The 20,796-nt window shown below is 50.4% G+C and overlaps 2 protein-coding genes across 3 annotated transcripts in view; both read right to left on the bottom strand.

Moving 5' to 3' along the window:
* Usp8 (Ubiquitin specific protease 8) overlaps positions 1–20,796 on the bottom strand; it is a 35,247-nt gene that overhangs the window by 10,382 nt on the left and 4,069 nt on the right. For both annotated transcript variants that reach the window (XM_089728880.1, XM_089728879.1), the window contains exons 5-13: positions 20,329–20,485; positions 19,705–19,846; positions 19,318–19,400; positions 19,129–19,248; positions 18,895–19,020; positions 18,698–18,815; positions 12,721–12,872; positions 11,476–11,559; positions 10,682–10,789 (exon numbers count right to left, since the gene is read on the bottom strand). In XM_089728880.1, coding sequence (XP_089585006.1) covers positions 10,682–10,789; positions 11,476–11,559; positions 12,721–12,872; positions 18,698–18,815; positions 18,895–19,020; positions 19,129–19,248; positions 19,318–19,400; positions 19,705–19,846; positions 20,329–20,485 — 1,090 coding nt within the window. The remainder of the gene's footprint in view (positions 1–10,681; positions 10,790–11,475; positions 11,560–12,720; positions 12,873–18,697; positions 18,816–18,894; positions 19,021–19,128; positions 19,249–19,317; positions 19,401–19,704; positions 19,847–20,328; positions 20,486–20,796) is intronic.
* The window catches only part of LOC149502742 (organic cation transporter protein), a 111,167-nt gene continuing 100,482 nt past the window's right edge, over positions 10,112–20,796 (bottom strand). The window contains exon 7 of the transcript XR_016323352.1: positions 10,112–10,326. The gene's annotated coding sequence lies outside the window, so the exon portion shown is untranslated. The remainder of the gene's footprint in view (positions 10,327–20,796) is intronic.

The following is a 20,796-nucleotide window of genomic DNA, read 5'->3' on the forward strand; positions in this document are numbered from 1 at the left end:
ACTGGATGATGTCGATTACCAGTCTAGAAGCGACTTCGATTCATCAGGGGGTTGCGTGCGAAAAATTAATCTCTCACTTTTATTTATTGCGTATATTATTTGCAACTATTCGTTTCTTTGCCGAGTGACCCTGGCCTTGGGGCCGACCTTCGCAGCCGGCGGCGGGCGGTCACTTCAACAAACGGACATACCACAATTTATTTCCGTTTTGTAACGCCGCAGCGGCGCTAATATTGTCGGACATTCACAAAGGGGTGGTTGGTGGTTTCCATATCATATTATATCAAAAATGTGTGCACTTGAACCGTTATGGTGCTATGGTGATCAGTATACAAAAATAAATAATAGTTTTTTTAAACTAACAAAATACGCTTTTATAGAAAATCCAACTACAAAATTTTTTTTTTTTTTTCTCTCTCTTTTTATCTACAATCAGTATCCAGTACTTTTATTAGATGAGTTGAAATTTTCTAAGTCAGTAAGAGCGTGACTCCAGTGAGCCATCTACTCTAAATTTAAGATTTGTCATTGAACTATATGACGTCTTTTCTCTTGAGCCGTTTACCGTAACTTCGTTTTTTCAAGGCGGCAGCCAGATTGTTTGGGTGCTTTTCCAGTCTATCGTGGTGTTTTTGTTTAAATTTTACGATTTCCTGCATTATTGTAGGCATCCCTAGTTCTTTGTGTATTTCAGTGTTTGTGACCAACCACGGAACACCACTTATGGAGCGCAAGATACAGTTTTGCATTCTTTGTATAATACTGATATTCGAATTGCAGGCGCTACCCCATAATTCGATTCCGTACAGCCAAACTGGCTTAAGGATAACTTTGTAAATTAAAAGTTTGTTGTCAACACTCAGCTTGCTGTTACGTCCCAACAGCCAATGGAGATTTTTGTATCGGATGTTTAGTTCCTGTCTCTTAGTTTGAATGTGGTGTTTCCATGTTAGGCGGCGGTCCAAGTGCATTCCCAGGTATCTTACATTGTCTTGATGAGGCAATATAGCGTTATTAACATGGACAGGTGGACAATCACCTTTTCGCAATGTGAATGTAACATGTACCGACTTGTTTGCACTGGCTCTTATTCGCCACTTGTGTAGCCATGTGGATATTTTATCAAGACCTTTTTGCAATCTCTGTGATGCTACAAAACGATCCGTGTGACTCGCCAATATTGCAGTATCATCGGCGAATGTTGCAGTGGTAACATCATTAACCTCAGGTAGGTCAGCAGTGTATATAGTATATAATAGTGGTCCCAGGACCGATCCCTGTGGTACACCTGCTGAGATATCGCAGAATCGTGACAAAGAATCCCCTTCTTTCACCTGGAATATTCTGTCTGCGAGATACGATTTTAGCAGACAATAATACTAATGAGGTAGCGCTGCCTTTAATTTATACAGGAGGCCTTTATGCCACACTTTATCAAAGGCCTGCTGTATATCTAGAAACGCCGAGGAGCAGTAGAGTTTTTCTTCCAAACTTTTGCGTATTTTTTCACAGAATCTGTGAACTTGTTCGACCGTGCCATGATTTCGTCTAAACCCAAATTGATGATCAGGAATGATTTTTTCGTCATTGAGGATTGGGACAAGTCTACCTTTCAGGAGCTTCTCGAAAACTTTGGAAAGTATTGGCAGCAAGCTTATAGGTCGGTATGAGGATACTTCATTGGGCGGTTTGCCCATCTTGTGAATCATAATTATGTGAGATACTTTCCAGGCCATTGGAAAATACTGGACTCTTAGTATGCTATTATAGAGTGAAGTCAGGAGCACTACCACCTTCCTTGGAATTTGTTTTAATATCTCCTTGGTTATAAGATCATATCCGGGAGCCTTTTTATCCTGTAGTTTTGATATAACTCTCCAAACTTCGCGTGCTGTGACTGGCCGCTGTGGGGGTAGCATTTGGAAGTCTTGTAGCAGAATTTCATTGATATGTTCCTCATGTACTAAATCTATGTCAGCATTTGGTTTAAAAACTGATTCAAGGTGTTGAGCGAATGCGTTTGCTTTTTCTTGAGATGTTCGCGCCCAACCATTCATGGTTTTTATCGGAGGTTTGAATGAATTTCCACAACGAGTAATTAGTTGCTGCAGTGGCTGTTAGTGTCACGAGACGATCCTCCAACGTTTTATTGTGCCAGTTGTTCAGTATTTCTTTTAGTTGAACCGCACTCCTATACAGCGCTTTCTTGTCTGCTTCTAATCTGCTTTGGTGCCAGACTCTTCTAAGCCTCCTCTTTTCCAGTACTGCCTTTTTGACTTCCAATGGATAGTTTATACGAGTTTTTACAGACTCTTCTTCAGGCGTGGACACCCAGCATGCTTCTTGGATCAGATTAGTTATGTATCTAGTCGCATTTTCAATATCATCAGGTGTTTTCAGAGCTACTTTCAGGTAAATTTTTTCATCAAGGGTTTCCCTGAACGAGTTCCAGTCAGTGCTTTTATTACTTAATTTTTCAGGTGTCGTATATTCTATCACCATTGTACTTAAATTTAGTAGGACTGGAGTGTGGTCTGTGGAGCTGTCATAGCACGACTCAGATTTGATATAGTGTGTTGAAAACCCTTTCAAAATAAAGAAGTCCAATAGGTCTGGAATTTTATTTGGGTCTGAGGGCCAGTAAGTCGGTTCCCCAGTTGAAACTGTGGTTAATTTGCAATCATCCACACAGAGCTTCAACTGTCGTCCTCTTGTGGTCGTTAGTCTCGAGCCCCAGTAAGTGCATTTTGCGTTCCAGTCTCCACCCACGACAAAGCGATTTCCGAGACTTTGGAAGAAATCTATGAACATATCTCCCATGATTTTATGCTTTGGCGGACAGTATATTGCTGACAAGTTAAAACAACCACTTTTGTCTTTAATTAGTATTGTAGTGGCTTGAATGTGATCGGTTTTGTAGCCAGGCATTGGGTGGTGTTTAATGGATTTTCGTACTATTATTGCTGTTCCTGCATGTCCAGTACCATCAGGGTGAGTAGTGACGTAACACACATAATTTTTGAATTTTATACTAGAGGACGCGGTACAGTGAGCCTCGGAGATTAGCAGCACGTCTAAATTATGCTGAGTCATAAGTAGTTCCGCTTCGTTCTTATTAGGGGCGAGGCCGTTAATGTTCCACGTAGCTATTCTTAATGAAGTCATTTTGAGATCTTATTAATGAGTTTATTTATGAGCATCATTAATGCGCTCATTTGTTGTAGGATGAGGTCGTATTTCTCTGTTTGTTTGAGAAGTAATTGTTCTATTGGTGAAGAGACCGGTGGCTGCAAATCAGGAGTCATCAGTCTGTTGTGTACTGTTAGATCTTATGGCTTCCGCATATGTGTTGTGTATTTCTTCTTTTGGTTCTTTGTCTTGGGTATGCAGTCTTAAATTGCTCCCCTTTAGTGGATGGTGGATTTTCAAGGATCTTTCTTTTAGTTGTTGGCGGCTTCATCCTTCGTGCAAGGATTTCTCTGTATACCTCGCATCCTTTATAGTTGGCTGGATGTGGTCCACTATAGAGTGCACAAAGCGCAGGTGTATTACGGTCTTTTTTATCGCAATCGGAGGTCTTATGGGATTGGCCGCATTTAACACAACGAGGAGGTCGCATACAGTAATTCTTAGAGTGCCCGTATTGCTGGCATCTGTGACATTGGATTATAGACTTTCTTTTCCTCGGGTCTTCGATAACAACAGACTGATGGTATATAAATTTAAGGTCTTTAGCAGCTTTATTGTTTGGGCCGGGCAAGAGATTCACGAAAAAGGTGGAAGTAGGCTTCTTTTCGGGGCCGAATTTCGCATTAATTATTTCTCCCTTAACAATATTTCCGGTGGCTTCTACTTCTTCTTTGATAATGTCAATGGGTGTAGAAGGGTGTAAGTTCCGTATGACAATTCTGAGGCATCTTTCATCCTTTCGATTGAAAGTGTGGCCTATTAGCCCCTTTTCTCTCACTAGGGTAAGGATTCTTTTATACACATCCATGTTAACACAGTTCATCCTTAGTTGGTTTCGATTAGTGATCTTGAATGTGAACTCTGTCACGTCCGCGACAGTTTCTAGCATTTCAGTAAGTTTGTTAATGTCGTCGACCCCATATAGAATAATTGGGGGCGGTTTACTTGTTTTTTTAACCGTAGTAGTTTCAGAGTCTTCGTCTGTTAGATCAATTTGAAGACCACTAAATTTATTTGAGGTTATCACAGATTCTGGGACTGGACCGTAAGATGTTTTCTTTCTTTTGACACCTCTGCTTACAGGAACTCTTTGCCATGGTGGTGGGCATGTGGTATCTCTTAGTGTTTCGGCAGAGTCCTCAGAGCTTTGACTACATTTTTCTTTAGCAGACGCTTGGTTCGAAAGACTTCCTAGGGACGAACTTCTTGGCCGATTTAAAAAGAGGCTAGGATGGAATGCCTGCTGAACTAACTTCTTTTGACCAGTAGCATTTACTGGCATAGAAGCCTGGGTTGCCACTTCTATGCCGTCTTCGGTAGCAGATTTCACACTCTCCGGCCCGGGTACCAGAGGGCGCCGGGGGTTAGCCGGGGCGCATGACAAATCACACTCATTACTCTGACTTTCCATATTTTTATAAAGGGGTTGGGAGAAAAACTAATGATACTTTCCCAAGGTACCATCGCCACTCTTATTGAGGGAATTTAGTCCTCATGGTTTGTGGTTACCATTATTCAGGTTAATTAACCGCCGCCTGTAGCTCGGCGTTGTTGCTCATTTTGCACCACCCGGAGGGCACGTGTAGGGAGGGTCTAGGAAAAGATGGTAATCCTACGGACGCGAGCAACATCTACCCCCCACTACAAAATTGAAAATATTTTTTTATAAATTTGATTTAAAAATAGTGTAAGTAAAAATGATTTTATTGTAAAAAAGCGTGGGTTTAAGCTACTTTACTACTAGTTTACTTTCTATTTTTTAGTTGGATTTTCTATAAAAGCGTGTTTTGTAATTTTTTTTAAACTACTATTACATATTTATATTTCATTTTTAGTTGAATTTCAATTTATTAATTTTTTTTTTAAATATTAAATTGTCATCGGTCCTTAATAAGTAGGTATACCAAATTTCGAGTTAATCCGACGTTTTAAAGGGGGTCAAAATCATGTTCAAAGATTCCGTTACATACTAACATACATACGTCTGAAGCTAATAAAAGCGTTTTAAAATGGTGCACAACTGAACAAGTAAAAACTACATAAATGTTTGTAGAGGTACGATGGATATCCGGCTTGGCACCCACCATATTGCTCTGTTTCATTTATTCTCTTGTTTCAAGAAAGCATCAAAAAGAGTGCAAGCTTTTTGTGATGTGGATAGTCGGGTATGGATGTTTCAATGTACCCAACCCAATTAAAAGTATAAAATCGGCATCTGGACTTGGGTATATTGTGAAATAAGCAAAGTATGAGTTTTGCAGTCTCAAGTTGAGTTTTGGAACGCTGTTTTGGATGCGGCGTAAATCCTGCATCACAGGGTTAACACAACTAAATATTTATGTGTGGGGTCGTTCCTAAGGTTTGTGACGGAATAACAATCTACGGTTCTTAGGGCGTGAGATTTGAAGTTAAATATCAGAACGATAGAAGATTTTTTTTTTTTTTTGGTCAGGAGGAAATCGCCGGACTTCCGTCCTCCACTGGGGATAGAGAGCGGAGCATGTCAGAGTCGAACTGACTAAAACCTCCTGTCGCTCAACAACCAACGTCCAAACCTCGCATGAGACAGAACTCATGAAGAGGCAAAGGGAGGAAAGTGAAGCGGTTAGTGCGGAGCATATCTCTCCCATCACTCTCCCCCTCGGGACGCGGGACCGGCGGTCGTCGGTGCCACGACCACCAGCCCTCTCGGTCGGCAGGCTATCCGAAGCCCGCCTAGATGGCGCCGGTTAGAGTGAGCTATCCTACGGAATACCCCACTGGACCAGAACCAGCGTGGGTCGAGGATAGCCGGCCTTCCATCACCCGGATGCTCTTGCGTAAAACGCGTGCAGAGCAGCTTGCACGTCGTCTTCATAGGCCCCCTTCGCCGGTCCCCAGACCGACATGTGAGGGGGGACCCGAAACATTTAGAGGGCCAGGGCTTGAGCGAGATCCGCCTCCCTGGCCCCCGCTCGACGGCGACGGGATTGTGCGTTTCTCACGCGCCCCGCCGCCTCCTTCTGCGAGATGGTGCACTCGCAGAAGTCGAGCATCGCCTTCCACGACTCGTCGTCGCCGAGCATCGATGCCACAACACTCGGCAACGACAAGTCGTTTCCTATTTTTGCAACTAGGACACGGCGCCACCCCTCCCACGCGGGGCAGGCGACGAGCGTATGCTCTGCCGTGTCCAAGTCGCAATCACAATGGTGGCACTCTGCCGTCGGCTCGGCTCTGATCCGGTGCAGGAACTCACCGAAACAACCATGCCCAGTGAGCACCTGCGTGAGCCGGAAAGTGAGGCGTCCTCTGTCACGATTCACCCAATCCACAAGGACCGGGCGAATCGCCTCGACGGTTCTACGACCAGCCGAAGGATCAGCCAGCCGTCTGGACCATGACTCCAGCACGGACCGCCGAGATTGGGCCCTCCGCGCTCTGACCACACTGGGGCTGGGACGCGCCACGCCCCGGGCACGAAGGTCAGCCCGCCACTGATAGTCAGCGGCGAGCGCCTCCGCTTCCAGAACCCAAGGCGGCGTCCCAGCCAGTACACACGCCGCCTCAAAGGAGATGGTGCGATAACCACGGATGACCCTGACCGCGATGGTGCGTTGCGGCCGTTGCAGCAGCTTCGCCACCCCCGCGGCCAGGGACTGGCCCCACACAGGCGCCCCGTATAGGGCCATTGATCGCACCACGCATGTATATCATAGCATGTGTACATCCTGCTTAACTATGAATCACAAATCTATATTGACAACTTAAATGAGACAAACAATTGTGGAATCGGAAAACTTAAGGTGTACCTATGATAACCCTTTACTTTTTTCTCTGACACGTTCCAAGCTTCCAGGAATATCAAAGTCTGTGTAGAACGATCAAACCTAACTTATTTTTACCAATAAGTGTATATTCCAATAGATTTCTCAACTCAAATAGTGTCTGTCATCAATAAGCAAACGTGACCAAGAACAAAACACTAGTTCCGTATTAAATAATTATTTAAACGCAAATCCGAAGCACGAGGCGGGACACGAGTCTCGCGACCATGTGACTGTACCTACGTATCCAAAGTACAGATTACAAATATTGAATTATTCGCAACCTCACGTTTTTTATATCGCACCGTTTCGTGAGCATTAGGACATTTTTTTAAAGCACATTGTCTAACACACACGTGGATATCTACGTAACGACCAGTCGTGACAGGATTATGGAGTTTTATTGCCGCGTGATCAAGCACATTTGTCCGCTTAATTTTTTTCCTACCTAAGCTGATGGTCTAGAGAGACTATGTTAGCGTCACCGGGCTAGTAGGTGAGCTCACGGGGCTCAAACCTGACGATGTTGCTAACACGAACCCTAGCAAGAGCCGTACTTCGCAGAATCTACCACCGGATCGGAAGCGCGACCCACTGAGAAGGTGCGGCGAGAAACTCAGTGGGCTGTGTCTGTGGGTTAATTTACACGCCGAGCCCTTCATCGCAAGCGACGGGTTCGACGAGAACGTAAACCGCTGCTTGGGGTACCTAAAAGCACCGTTAGTGGATCGGGAGGAATTTGTTCTCTCAAAGAGTTTAATTGAACTAAATATAATTCGCTCTGCGGACGCGCCTTGAATAATGTCCCATAGCACATTTATGGTGATAGGTGGGACAAATACGCAAATGTTACTTTCAGCCTCATGTGTCAATATTTAGACCGATATTCACACTGTAGGGCATATTAAGTCACGAGTCTCCAACACACCAAATCAACGTAATTAAATTGGTATGTGAATATGTAACTGTTGATAAGGTAGCTTCTGAGATCTAATTTTCGCCCTTGAAGGCAGAAGACCATACGATCATACAGCCCTGCTGGTGAGTCGTTACCGTCGCCCAGTGACGTCACGAATGCTAGGGGCAGAGCCAAGCCGCTGCCTACCGTTAAGTACTCTCCACGAATCTCGTTTGAAGAAGGACATGTCATAGCGCTCGGGAAATACCGTAGAGGGGAGATCATTCCAAAGCCGGATGGTACGTGGCAAAAAATGTTTCTGGAAACGCACTATGAGATCCATCTTTCCAACCATCTGGTTTTTTAACACCCGATTGTCGTTTGGAGGACTAAAGTGCATTGCGATACATCTCGGGTGTTAAAAGATCAATCGGTTATGTCGTGCGTCGGAATGTGGACGCGCATGTGTCGACTTACGCAGCACGCGTTACGAGGGTTCTGTCCGGATTAGGGCACATGTGCGGGTTCGCGGCCCTGACATCTGTGACGTGGTGCATTCTTCGTGCATTCGCGACAATCACTTGGAATGCATTCAATCAAATACTCAATTTACGAGTGCTAGAAATGTAGACGTGATAACAAACCGTTTGTTTATTTCGTTCATTATGGGAGATTCGATGTTTTTGATACTTGATCGTGTAATATAAAGTAATCAAAGCGTAATTATATGATGTTTTATATATAATTATGTACACTACGTATTAGTTAAGGCCTAATTCTGAATCATAATTGATTACGATGTTTTTCATTCTCTCTTGGTCTTGTATTTCAGCTTCCGTTTATCATTATATTAGCATTGTTTTACTAATTACAAAAACAATAAATACACAATATATAGGTAAATAAAAAAATAAAAAATTTGCATACATAAACATATATACTCGCACAGACAAGCTCGGAGTTTACTTGTGTATTGTATAGGCGAGTTCTGTGTGAACTAGTTCATCTTCTTGAGATTTAATGAATAGAATGAGGTGCAGCTCTCAATCTGGGCCTGGTGGTCTCGCGGGGGTCTGTGCTGGTTCAGAGGGGTGGGGTCACTCTAATGAGTATTAAAAGTATCAGTTCGGTATATTCTTGGGTTTCTCGTGTATCGCTGACACGATAAAAACCATCAGAATCATATCATGGTTTAACGACTTAGACGAGTCAAAATTTGCTAGAATAATCAACGGTCTTTGTAATTTTTTCTAAGCAGTGTGCTAAGTGCGAGCTTTTTAACTTCTCGATCGCGTAAAAGTTAACTCAAATTTGTATGGAGTTGGACAGCGTTCCTTCGTTTGCCGCTAGGGGCGCTGTTCCAACTCCATACAAACCACACAGATCTAGTTTCGGTTCGCTCTCCGACTCTTTTAGTTCGTTTACGTAAAGCACTCAGCCCGGCGGCGACCTGCGGACTTGAGAGTGCGCATCGCAGAAGCTTCCAGTATATAGCGAAATACTATTATACTGGCGGACCCAACAGACGTTATCCGGTACAAATCTTAAACCCGAAAATTTCAAACTTTTCCATATTTTTTTTGTAAAACCAAAAACACTATCGAATATATATAAATATGTAAAGCGAATTGGGAATCTAAGCTATTCTTGAATTCACTTGAACACACACATAAACAATCAACAAAATCGATAGAAGAATTATATACATAAAAAAGATACCGGAGTAAAGTATAAAGTTTTATTTCGAAGTTTTCCAATATAATCATCATCATGGTTCCAAGCCGGTTTCGGCAACGGCGACCAAAATTTTCAGTTCAATAACTTAAAAGCTAATGTCCGCGCCTCTCATGCGCTCAAATATGGCTATGGTAGCCTATCTTGTTTTTAAACGTGCGCAAACAGAAGCTACACGTAAGAACACCACCCACGAAGTTGTAAAAAATGGTGGAAGGCGGTCTATTTTTCAATGTAATAGTAAGCAGGCAGCGACTTGACTGTGTCGCTAGCATTGCCGATGTCCATGGGGGACTGCATCATCATCATCATCAGCCCACAGTCGTCCATTGCTGGAGATAAGCCTTTCCCAATCCACACCACGGAACCCGGTATTCTGGTCTCCTCATTCTCCTTCCGAATGACTGCGATCACTTATTCAAAAGGTCATATTGTTTACTTTTTTTCTCACCTAAGCTGAGAGCCCTGAGAGGCTATTTCAGCGTAACCTTAACTAGTAGGCTCAAACCTGACGACGTTACTAACACGAACCCTAGCAAGAGCCGTGCTTCGCAGAATCTACCACCGGATCGGAAACGCGACCCACTGAGAAGATCCGGCGAGAAACTCAGTGGGCTGTGTCTGAGGGTTAATTTACTCGTTGAGCCCTTCGTCGCAAGCGACGGGTTCGACGAGAACGATGACCGGTGCTTGAGGTACCTAAAAGCACCGTTAGTGGGTCGGATTGTTTGCTTACACTGGTTAAATCTATAGGCAAATGTATAAGTGTGTTCTAATGGATTTTTAACAATGCCAATGTTGGCCTAATGTGACGTCACACCCAATGAAGCCGTTTTAGGGCCTGCTTCCTATATCAACTTGTTCAAGTCATCAATTAGCAGTGTTAGTAAAGTTAGGGAACAGCATGTGTAGACTCTGACAAATGTACAAACGTTTCATATCAACATCGGTCGTCTCCCTCACACCCAGATCAGACACGGCATTCCTCGGTATTGTTGCTATGTAACTTAAAGTAACCTTTGAATCTGTCATTGTCAATGTCAATGAGACTCACCACAGTCCCCCAGACGGGCTGGAAGTCCCTGTGCGCGTGGTCGGCGGGCGGGGGCGCCGCGGGCTTGGTGCTGCGGTCGAACTGGGGGGCGCTAGCTTCCTCCTCCATCTGTGGGGACGGCCTTTTAAAGCGCTACTTTCAATTTTGAAGTGCTTCTGACTTCATGGTTTTTATAACAAATCAAATCAAATAAAAAAAAAATTATTCGACATAAATGAAAGTACATACTTGTTGACCATCAAAAAGAAATACCGCCAATTCACAAAAACTAGCCTTCGTCCCGAGAAGAACTGGCAAGAAACTCAGCGGGCATGTCATTTTTTTTAAATATTAGAAAAAAAAAAATTAAATATTCATTTTTACAATAGGTATTTTAACGTAACAATTATTGCAATATTGAAATGCCCGGAGCAAGCAACTCATTCCCACTTTGTGCAATCTTCTAGATAATCATTGACTTTACTATAGTAAGCTTTATTGCACAAATGTTCTTTAATAATTCATTTATTTAACATTTCGAAGGGGTCTTTTGAAGCAGTCGAAGTCTCCACTGATAACTGCTGCGACAATAATTTTTCCTTTTCTTGTATAAGTTAATCTCGAAACTCGTCATTTACAGCCGCAAGGGCGCAGGGTAAGCCCGCCCAAGTGCTGACATAATGTGGTCATGTATTCTGGTTTGAAGAGCAGGGTGACAGCTATCGAATGCAACTAAGACTTTGAACTCAATTCTCAAGATCTTAGCTAAACAACTGCTGTCATGTGGTCCAGGGGCTCGTATGTCGTGTACTCACCTTGGCGATGTTTGGGGATGAGTGCGCGCGGGAGAGGGCGGCGGCCCCGGGGCTGTCGTCCATGTACGCGTCGCCGTCATCCTCCTGCGACACAACTGCGCTGATACTACGCTCTGCTGAGCGACCACTGACGCTAAATGTTTACGTCAATGCGCCCGGTTTTTTTATTGCTTAGATGGGTGGACGAGATCATAGCCCACCTGGTGTTAAGTGGTTACTGGAGCCCATAGACATTTACAACGCAAATGTGCCAGCCACCTTGAGATATAAGTTGTAAGGTCTCAGTATAGTTACAACGGCTGCCCCACCCTTCAAGCCGAAACGCATTACTGCTTCACGGCAGAAATAGGCGGCCCGTGTAGGCCATTTAGCAAAAAGAATCGCATTTCTTATTAAAAGTCGATATTCGCGCTTCGGAGCCGCCTAAACATGGCCATCGGGACGCGCTAGACAAAGGAAAGCTACCGGCAGCTCAAGGCATGACAGAAAATTTCCAAGATTTTTATTAGTGGTAGTAGGAGAGTCCGCACGGGTAGGTACTACCACCCTGCATATTTCTGCCGTGAAGCTGTAATGCGTTTCGGTTTGAAGGGTGGGGTAGCCGTTGTAACTATACTGAGACCTTAGAACTCATATCTCAAGGTGGGTGGCGGCATTTACGTTGTAGATGTCTATGGGCTCCGGTAACCACTTAACATCAGGTGGGCTGTGAGCTCGTAGAACCATCTAAGCACTAAAAAAATGTACGTTTACATTTCAATACAATATTTTATATCTGTACAATTGCAGTGCACACAGTAGGGACCGGTCCGGTTGGAGCAACACCTCGATCTGGTTGACCGCACTAGTCGGTCAAATAATCGACTTCTACTTGGATGGATGGTTCTAGTAAAATATAATATAACCAATAAACTAATGGAATGGGCTAATAAAATGCTGAGTGAATGATAAAAGTTATCGGAGGGGGGTATGCTCTGTCCCTCTCTCGCAAAGCTAGTGTTAATGTTAAATCTATAAATGAGGGTAGGTTTCTTCGAGTTCGAAAACACTATTTGATTGTATGTTTTACGGACGGACCTTGGGTGTTTTCAGTGGCGGTCGGAAAGAACCGGCAGTACCTGGAGATCTGTGCGCTGTTCAGATCAATGTGAAGGTCCTTATGGGTGGACGAATTGTGTTAAATAAATCCAAGATTAAATCTTATAAGAGACGAGTGAACAAACAGTAGATATGTATGCGACTCACCCTGTCCTCCCCGGGCTTCTTCTTCTCCCTGGCCTCCGCCAGCTTCCGCTTCCGTTGCTGCTCGAGTTGCTCGCGCGTGCGGTCCAGGCGCGCCCGCTGCTGGCGCACGGCGGCGATGCGCGCCGCCAGCTCTGTGCGCGCACGGGCCCGCTCTGTGCCGCCGGAACACAAGCCCCTATAGTACACCCTACCGAGCCCGCTAGTGCGGTTGTGCGCGCGGCCAGTTCTGTGCGCGCACGGGCCCGCTCTGTGCCGCCGGAAACACAAGCCCCTATAGTACACCCTACCGAGCCCGCTAGTGCGGTTGTGCGCGCGGCCAGCTCTGTGCGCGCACGGGCCCGCTCTGTGCCGCCGGAACACAAGCCCCTATAGTACACCCTACCGAGCCCGCTAGTGCGGTTGTGCGCGCGGCCAGTTCTGTGCGCGCACGGGCCCGCTCTGTGCCGCCGGAAACACAAGCCCCTATAGTACACCCTACCGAGCCCGCTAGTGCGGTTGTGCGCGCGGCCAGCTCTGTGCGCGCGGCCAGCTCTGTTTGCGCACGAGCCCGCTCTGTGCCGCCGGAACACAAGCCCCTACAGTACACCCTACCGAGCCCGCAAGTGCAGTTGTGCGCGCGGCCAGGTCTGTGCGCGCACGGGCCCGCTCTGTGCCGCCGGAACACAAGCCCCTATAGTACACCCTACCGAGCCCGCTAGTGCGGTTGTGCGCGCGGCCAGTTCTGTGCGCGCACGGGCCCGCTCTGTGCCGCCGGAAACACAAGCCCCTATTGTACACCCTACCGAGCCCGCTAGTGCGGTTGTGCGCGCGGCCAGCTCTGTTTGCGCACGAGCCCGCTCTGTGCCGCCGGAACACAAGCCCCTACAGTACACCCTACCGAGCCCGCAAGTGCAGTTGTGCGCGCGGCCAGGTCTGTGCGCGCACGGGCCCGCTCTGTGCCGCCGGAACACAAGCCCCTATAGTACACCCTACCGAGCCCGCTAGTGCGGTTGTGCGCGCGGCCAGCTCTGTGCGCGCACGAGCCCGCTCTGTGCCGCCGGAACACAAGCCCCTACAGTACACCCTACCGAGCCTGCTAGTGCAGTTGTGCGCGCGGCCAGTTCTGTGCGCGCACGGGCCCGCTCTGTGCCGCCGGAACACAAGCCCCTATAGTACACCCTACCGAGCCCGCTAGTGCGGCTGTGCGTGCGGTCAGCTCTGTGCGCGCACGGGCCCGCTCTGTGCCGCCGGAACACAAGCCCCTATAGTACACCCTACCAAGCCCGCTAGTGCGGTTGTGCGCGCGGCCAGTTCTGTGCGCGCACGGGCCCGCTCTGTGCCGCCGGAACACAAGCCCCTATAGTACACCCTACCGAGCCCGCTAGTGCGGTTGTGCGCGCGGCCAGTTCTGTGCGCGCACGGGCCCGCTCTGTGCCGCCGGAACACAAGCCCCTATAGTACACCCTACCGAGCCCGCTAGTGCGGCTGTGCGTGCGGTCAGCTCTGTGCGCGCACGGGCCCGCTCTGTGCCGCCGGAACACAAGCCCCTATAGTACACCCTACCAAGCCCGCTAGTGCGGTTGTGCGCGCGGCCAGTTCTGTGCGCGCACGGGCCCGCTCTGTGCCGCCGGAACACAAGCCCCTATAGTACACCCTACCGAGCCCGCTAGTGCGGTTGTGCGCGCGGCCAGTTCTGTGCGCGCACGGGCCCGTTCTGTGCCGCCGGAACACAAGCCCCTATAGTACACCCTACCAAGCCCGCTAGTGCGGTTGTGCGCGCGGCCAGTTCTGTGCGCGCACGGGCCCGCTAGTGCGGTTGTGCGCGCGGCCAGTTCTGTGCGCGCACGGGCCCGCTCTGTGCCGCCGGAACACAAGCCCCTAGAGTACACCCTACCGAGCCCGCTAGTGCGGCTGTGCGGGCGGTCAGCTCTGTGCGCGCACGGGCCCGCTCTGTGCCGCCGGAACACAAGCCCCTATAGTACACCCTACCGAGCCCGCTAGTGCGGTTGTGCGCGCGGCCAGTTCTGTGCGCGCACGGGCCCGCTCTGTGCCGCCGGAACACAAGCCCCTATAGTACACCCTACCGAGCCCGCTAGTGCGGTTGTGCGCGCGGCCAGTTCTGTGCGCGCACGGGCCCGCTCTGTGCCGCCGGAAACACAAGCCCCTATAGTACACCCTACCGAGCCCGCTAGTGCGGTTGTGCGCGCGGCCAGCTCTGTGCGCGCACGGGCCCGCTCTGTGCCGCCGGAACACAAGCCCCTATAGTACACCCTACCGAGCCCGCTAGTGCGGTTGTGCGCGCGGCCAGTTCTGTGCGCGCACGGGCCCGCTCTGTGCCGCCGGAAACACAAGCCCCTATAGTACACCCTACCGAGCCCGCTAGTGCGGTTGTGCGCGCGGCCAGCTCTGTGCGCGCGGCCAGCTCTGTTTGCGCACGAGCCCGCTCTGTGCCGCCGGAACACAAGCCCCTACAGTACACCCTACCGAGCCCGCAAGTGCAGTTGTGCGCGCGGCCAGGTCTGTGCGCGCACGGGCCCGCTCTGTGCCGCCGGAACACAAGCCCCTATAGTACACCCTACCGAGCCCGCTAGTGCGGTTGTGCGCGCGGCCAGTTCTGTGCGCGCACGGGCCCGCTCTGTGCCGCCGGAAACACAAGCCCCTATAGTACACCCTACCGAGCCCGCTAGTGCGGTTGTGCGCGCGGCCAGCTCTGTTTGCGCACGAGCCCGCTCTGTGCCGCCGGAACACAAGCCCCTACAGTACACCCTACCGAGCCCGCAAGTGCAGTTGTGCGCGCGGCCAGGTCTGTGCGCGCACGGGCCCGCTCTGTGCCGCCGGAACACAAGCCCCTATAGTACACCCTACCGAGCCCGCTAGTGCGGTTGTGCGCGCGGCCAGCTCTGTGCGCGCACGAGCCCGCTCTGTGCCGCCGGAACACAAGCCCCTACAGTACACCCTACCGAGCCTGCTAGTGCAGTTGTGCGCGCGGCCAGTTCTGTGCGCGCACGGGCCCGCTCTGTGCCGCCGGAACACAAGCCCCTATAGTACACCCTACCGAGCCCGCTAGTGCGGCTGTGCGTGCGGTCAGCTCTGTGCGCGCACGGGCCCGCTCTGTGCCGCCGGAACACAAGCCCCTATAGTACACCCTACCAAGCCCGCTAGTGCGGTTGTGCGCGCGGCCAGTTCTGTGCGCGCACGGGCCCGCTCTGTGCCGCCGGAACACAAGCCCCTATAGTACACCCTACCGAGCCCGCTAGTGCGGTTGTGCGCGCGGCCAGTTCTGTGCGCGCACGGGCCCGCTCTGTGCCGCCGGAACACAAGCCCCTATAGTACACCCTACCGAGCCCGCTAGTGCGGCTGTGCGTGCGGTCAGCTCTGTGCGCGCACGGGCCCGCTCTGTGCCGCCGGAACACAAGCCCCTATAGTACACCCTACCAAGCCCGCTAGTGCGGTTGTGCGCGCGGCCAGTTCTGTGCGCGCACGGGCCCGCTCTGTGCCGCCGGAACACAAGCCCCTATAGTACACCCTACCGAGCCCGCTAGTGCGGTTGTGCGCGCGGCCAGTTCTGTGCGCGCACGGGCCCGTTCTGTGCCGCCGGAACACAAGCCCCTATAGTACACCCTACCAAGCCCGCTAGTGCGGTTGTGCGCGCGGCCAGTTCTGTGCGCGCACGGGCCCGCTAGTGCGGTTGTGCGCGCGGCCAGTTCTGTGCGCGCACGGGCCCGCTCTGTGCCGCCGGAACACAAGCCCCTAGAGTACACCCTACCGAGCCCGCTAGTGCGGCTGTGCGGGCGGTCAGCTCTGTGCGCGCACGGGCCCGCTCTGTGCCGCCGGAACACAAGCCCCTATAGTACACCCTACCGAGCCCGCTAGTGCGGTTGTGCGCGCGGCCAGTTCTGTGCGCGCACGGGCCCGCTCTGTGCCGCCGGAACACAAGCCCCTATAGTACACCCTACCGAGCCCGCTAGTGCGGTTGTGCGCGCGGCCAGTTCTGTGCGCGCACGGGCCCGCTCTGTGCCGCCGGAACACAAGCCCCTATAGTACACCCTACCGAGCCCGCTAGTGCGGTTGTGCGCGCGGCCAGTTCTGTGCGCGCACGGGCCCGCTCTGTGCCGCCGGAACACAAGCCCCTATAGTACACCCTACCGAGCCCGCTAGTGCGGCTGTGCGTGCGGTCAGCTCTGTGCGCGCACGGGCCCGCTCTGTGCCGCCGGAACACAAGCCCCTATAGTACACCCTACCAAGCCCGCTAGTGCGGTTGTGCGCGCGGCCAGTTCTGTGCGCGCACGGGCCCGCTCTGTGCCGCCGGAACACAAGCCCCTATAGTACACCCTACCGAGCCCGCTAGTGCGGTTGTGCGCGCGGCCAGTTCTGTGCGCGCACGGGCCCGCTCTGTGCCGCCGGAACACAAGCCCCTATAGTACACCCTACCGAGCCCGCTAGTGCGGTTGTGCGCGCGGCCAGTTCTGTGCGCGCACGGGCCCGCTCTGTGCCGCCGGAACACAAGCCCCTATAGTACACCCTACCGAGCCCGCTAGTGCGGTTGTGCGCGCGGCCAGTTCTGTGCGCGCACGGGCCCGCTCTGTGCCGCCGGAACACAAGCCCCTATAGTACACCCTACCGAGCCCGCTAGTGCGGTTGTGCGCGCGGCCAGTTCTGTGCGCGCACGGGCCCGCTCTGTGCCGCCGGAACACAAGCCCCTATAGTACACCCTACCGAGCCCGCTAGTGCGGTTGTGCGCGCGGCCAGTTCTGTGCGCGCACGGGCCCGCTCTGTGCCGCCGGAACACAAGCCCCTATAGTACACCCTACCGAGCCCGCTAGTGCGGTTGTGCGCGCGGCCAGTTCTGTGCGCGCACGGGCCCGCTCTGTGCCGCCGGAACACAAGCCCCTATAGTACACCCTACCGAGCCCGCTAGTGCGGTTGTGCGCGCGGCCAGTTCTGTGCGCGCACGGGCCCGCTCTGTGCCGCCGGAACACAAGCCCCTATAGTACACCCTACCGAGCCCGCTAGTGCTGTGGCGGCTTGCAGGCGCGAAAGGGAGTGGCCCGGACGGTTGCCTTGGTGCGAGGCCAATAGGAGGCGAGGCGGTTAATGCGAGTCAACTATCCTAAGCGTTTTGGATACCACCACCATATGCTGGTTTGAAGATTGGCGAAGATGACCCATAAACACCACCAGAAATGCTTTACATGCTCCGGGTGACGGAGGTTCCCCCCATCTCCCCGCCCCCCGCACAGCCCGCCTGCTGCCGGAGGCGCAAGCTCTGAACTGTTAGTTCAGTTGCCTCGACCGGTATCGACTATGATAATTTTGAGCCAGGTTGGTTAATATTTTAATTGTTTTTACCCCACCGCACTTTGTTCTTCAGCCCCGGCACCTGAGCCACATCAGTTCATAGATGCATGGACGAGCTCACAGTCCACCTGATGTTAAGTGGTTACTGGAGCCCATAGACATCTACAACGTAAATGCGCCACCCACCTCGAGATATAAGTTCTAAGGTCTCAGTATAGTTACAACGGCTACCCCACCCTTCGAACCGAAACGCATTACTGCTTCACGGCGGAAATAGGCGGGGTGGTGGTACCTACCCGGGTGGACTCCCAAAAGGTCCTACCTCCAGTGATTACGCAAATTCTAATTTTGCGGGTTTGGTTTTTATTACACGATGTTATTCCTTCACCGTGGAAGTCAATCGTGAACATTTGTTGAGTACGTATTTCATTAGAAAAAGTAGTACCCGCCAGCGGGATTCGAACACCGGTGCATCGCTACATACGAATGCACCGGACGTCTTATCCTTTAGGCCACGACGACTAAAAGTCCAGAGGTTCCTGCTATACTGTTAAAACTTCTACTTTATGTGAGTGGGCAAGTGAGCAATACGACTCCCGCGGTGGTATCTAAAGGTTTGTGTGGCCACTTGCTGTAATCAGCGTCGCGGGCTGCTCTCCCACCACATAGCAAACAAAAGATAGCAGGGTGCGTCACTTACCGTCGGCGTCGGCCTCGGTCTCCTGGCTGGCGATGGTCTCGGCCAGCTGGGCGGCCTCGTCCCGCTCCCGACGCTGGTACTCCTCTAGCTGCTCGCGGAGACTCTGGTTCTCTTGTTCCTGAAAGCAAATGCACAGCATGGAATCTATCCGGTTATGGAGCGGGCGTGTTCGGCAGGACCGCGCGGCGGCTACTCACCATATCGTACTGCTTGTTCTCCAGCTGCATGAGCTGACTGATGATCTCCTGCTCCCTGAGCTGGTACATGGCTCTGACGTCGTCTTGTTGTTCCGTCTCCTGCTGCGAACGAACTTTCTCCCAGTCCTGGAAGATATTATAATCTGGTCAACTTTAGGAGATTTACGTGAACAGGCTAAATATTCATTTGTAATTGATCGCGATGATCCCGGTCTGCGGAGGGAGCGGCGGTACCTGCTCAGCTTCGATCCTCTGCATCTCGAGGGTGAGCGAGGTGTCGGCGATGACCTCCTGCTGCTCGAGGATCTTCTGCATGGTGCGGGCGCGCTCGTCGTACACCAGCACGGCGGCGGCCTGCGGGACACTACGCGTTAGAGCGGGGGGTGAGGGCGGGGGGTTGGGGGGCGCGGCGGCACTACGCACCTTGGTGGCGCGGTCGGGCTCGGGCGCGCGGCGCGGCGCGGCGGGCGGACTCAGCTCCGCCCAGCTCGGGTACTCTATGTCTCCTGCGCACACAGAAAGTGCACAAATGAGGGAAAATGACACAATGCAACTGCAAATTCCAAAAAATCCACTGAGACCATCTCAGTATGTGACCACCATTTTACTGATACTTAATTTCAAATCATCTCATCTCGTTTCATTTAATTTAAATCAATTAGTTTTAAATTCATCTACTTAACTTCATTTCACTTCATATATTTTTTCCTATAGTCGATATGTTTGTATTGAATAATTAAGATTTTATAAGCAGTGGCAACAATGGCGTCGGTTGGGAGCGGCGGGTGAGGCCCTCCCGTTGCGCGTTACCCAGCATGTCGTCCATAGAGTCGTCTGGGCGCGGCGGCTGCGCCTGCGGGTTGGTGGTGGACGCGGGGTACTTGAGCAGCCAGTCCTCGTACCCGCCTTCGAGGGCGAGCGGCGGTCTCGCGTACTGAACTTTAATGTCCCACTGAGAATACAAAACTGCGATAAAAATACACAAAAGCTTTAATATGTTGTCATCGGCGTTGGCGTTAGGTGATGTGGATCCGCAACTAGAAAACGTCCGCCTTAGCATGAGACAAAATTAACAAAACGGTGTCAACGACCCACAACTTTTCCCTGTAACCGGAAATTACGCAAACGCATTAATTTCCAGATTTCATAACGTATTTGTTTCACGTCGAATTCGTGGAGGTACGAACGCCATGATCTATCAAGAACTTATTATCTTTCCTTTTTGATAATATTATTTATTATGCGGAGATGACATTTGATTTGGAGATTTGTTACCACATATATTTGAAATATTAAAAAACCCATAATATTATTTTAATGAAAACGTGTCAAATGTATATATATATTTATATTGATGAACACATATTTCCCATTTATTTGTGGTAGAACTACGTAGTACAAGACGGAAACGGTTGAGGGACGCTCAAAGCTGACCTTGAGCAGTATGGTCCTGAGCAAGTGGAGCGGCGTCCCCGGTATAGGGGCCCTGGAGCTCCAGTCCAAAGTCACGATGAGGTCGGCCGAGGCCCGGGAACTCCAGACAGGTCTGGAGGCTGCCGGTAAATTCTGTTCTAGGACATTAGCTGATTGACTGCAATGGAAACACACACATAAGTAGAATTAAAGATTTTGCTTAATTTGATGTCAGGGTGTTTGGTTGCTTGCCATGGCAACACTGAAGAATTTGATCTGTCTGACTGGGACTTTTTGGCGGAAACGCGCGGAGTGAAGTTGTGTGATTTGTTTTATTTTGTCTATTTAGTGTTTCTTCTTATTTAGTGTTTTCACAAAAATAAGAATATAAATTAAAATAAGACATGACCTAAAGGTCTTAGTTACCAGGTCATAAAATCCCTTAAAAAAAAATATTCACCTGACTAGCAGGAAGGAGATGAGTTGTCT

This window comes from Bombyx mandarina, chromosome 07 (genome assembly GCF_030267445.1).
Source record: "Bombyx mandarina strain Sakado chromosome 07, ASM3026744v2".
Taxonomy (NCBI): Eukaryota; Metazoa; Arthropoda; class Insecta; order Lepidoptera; family Bombycidae; genus Bombyx; species Bombyx mandarina.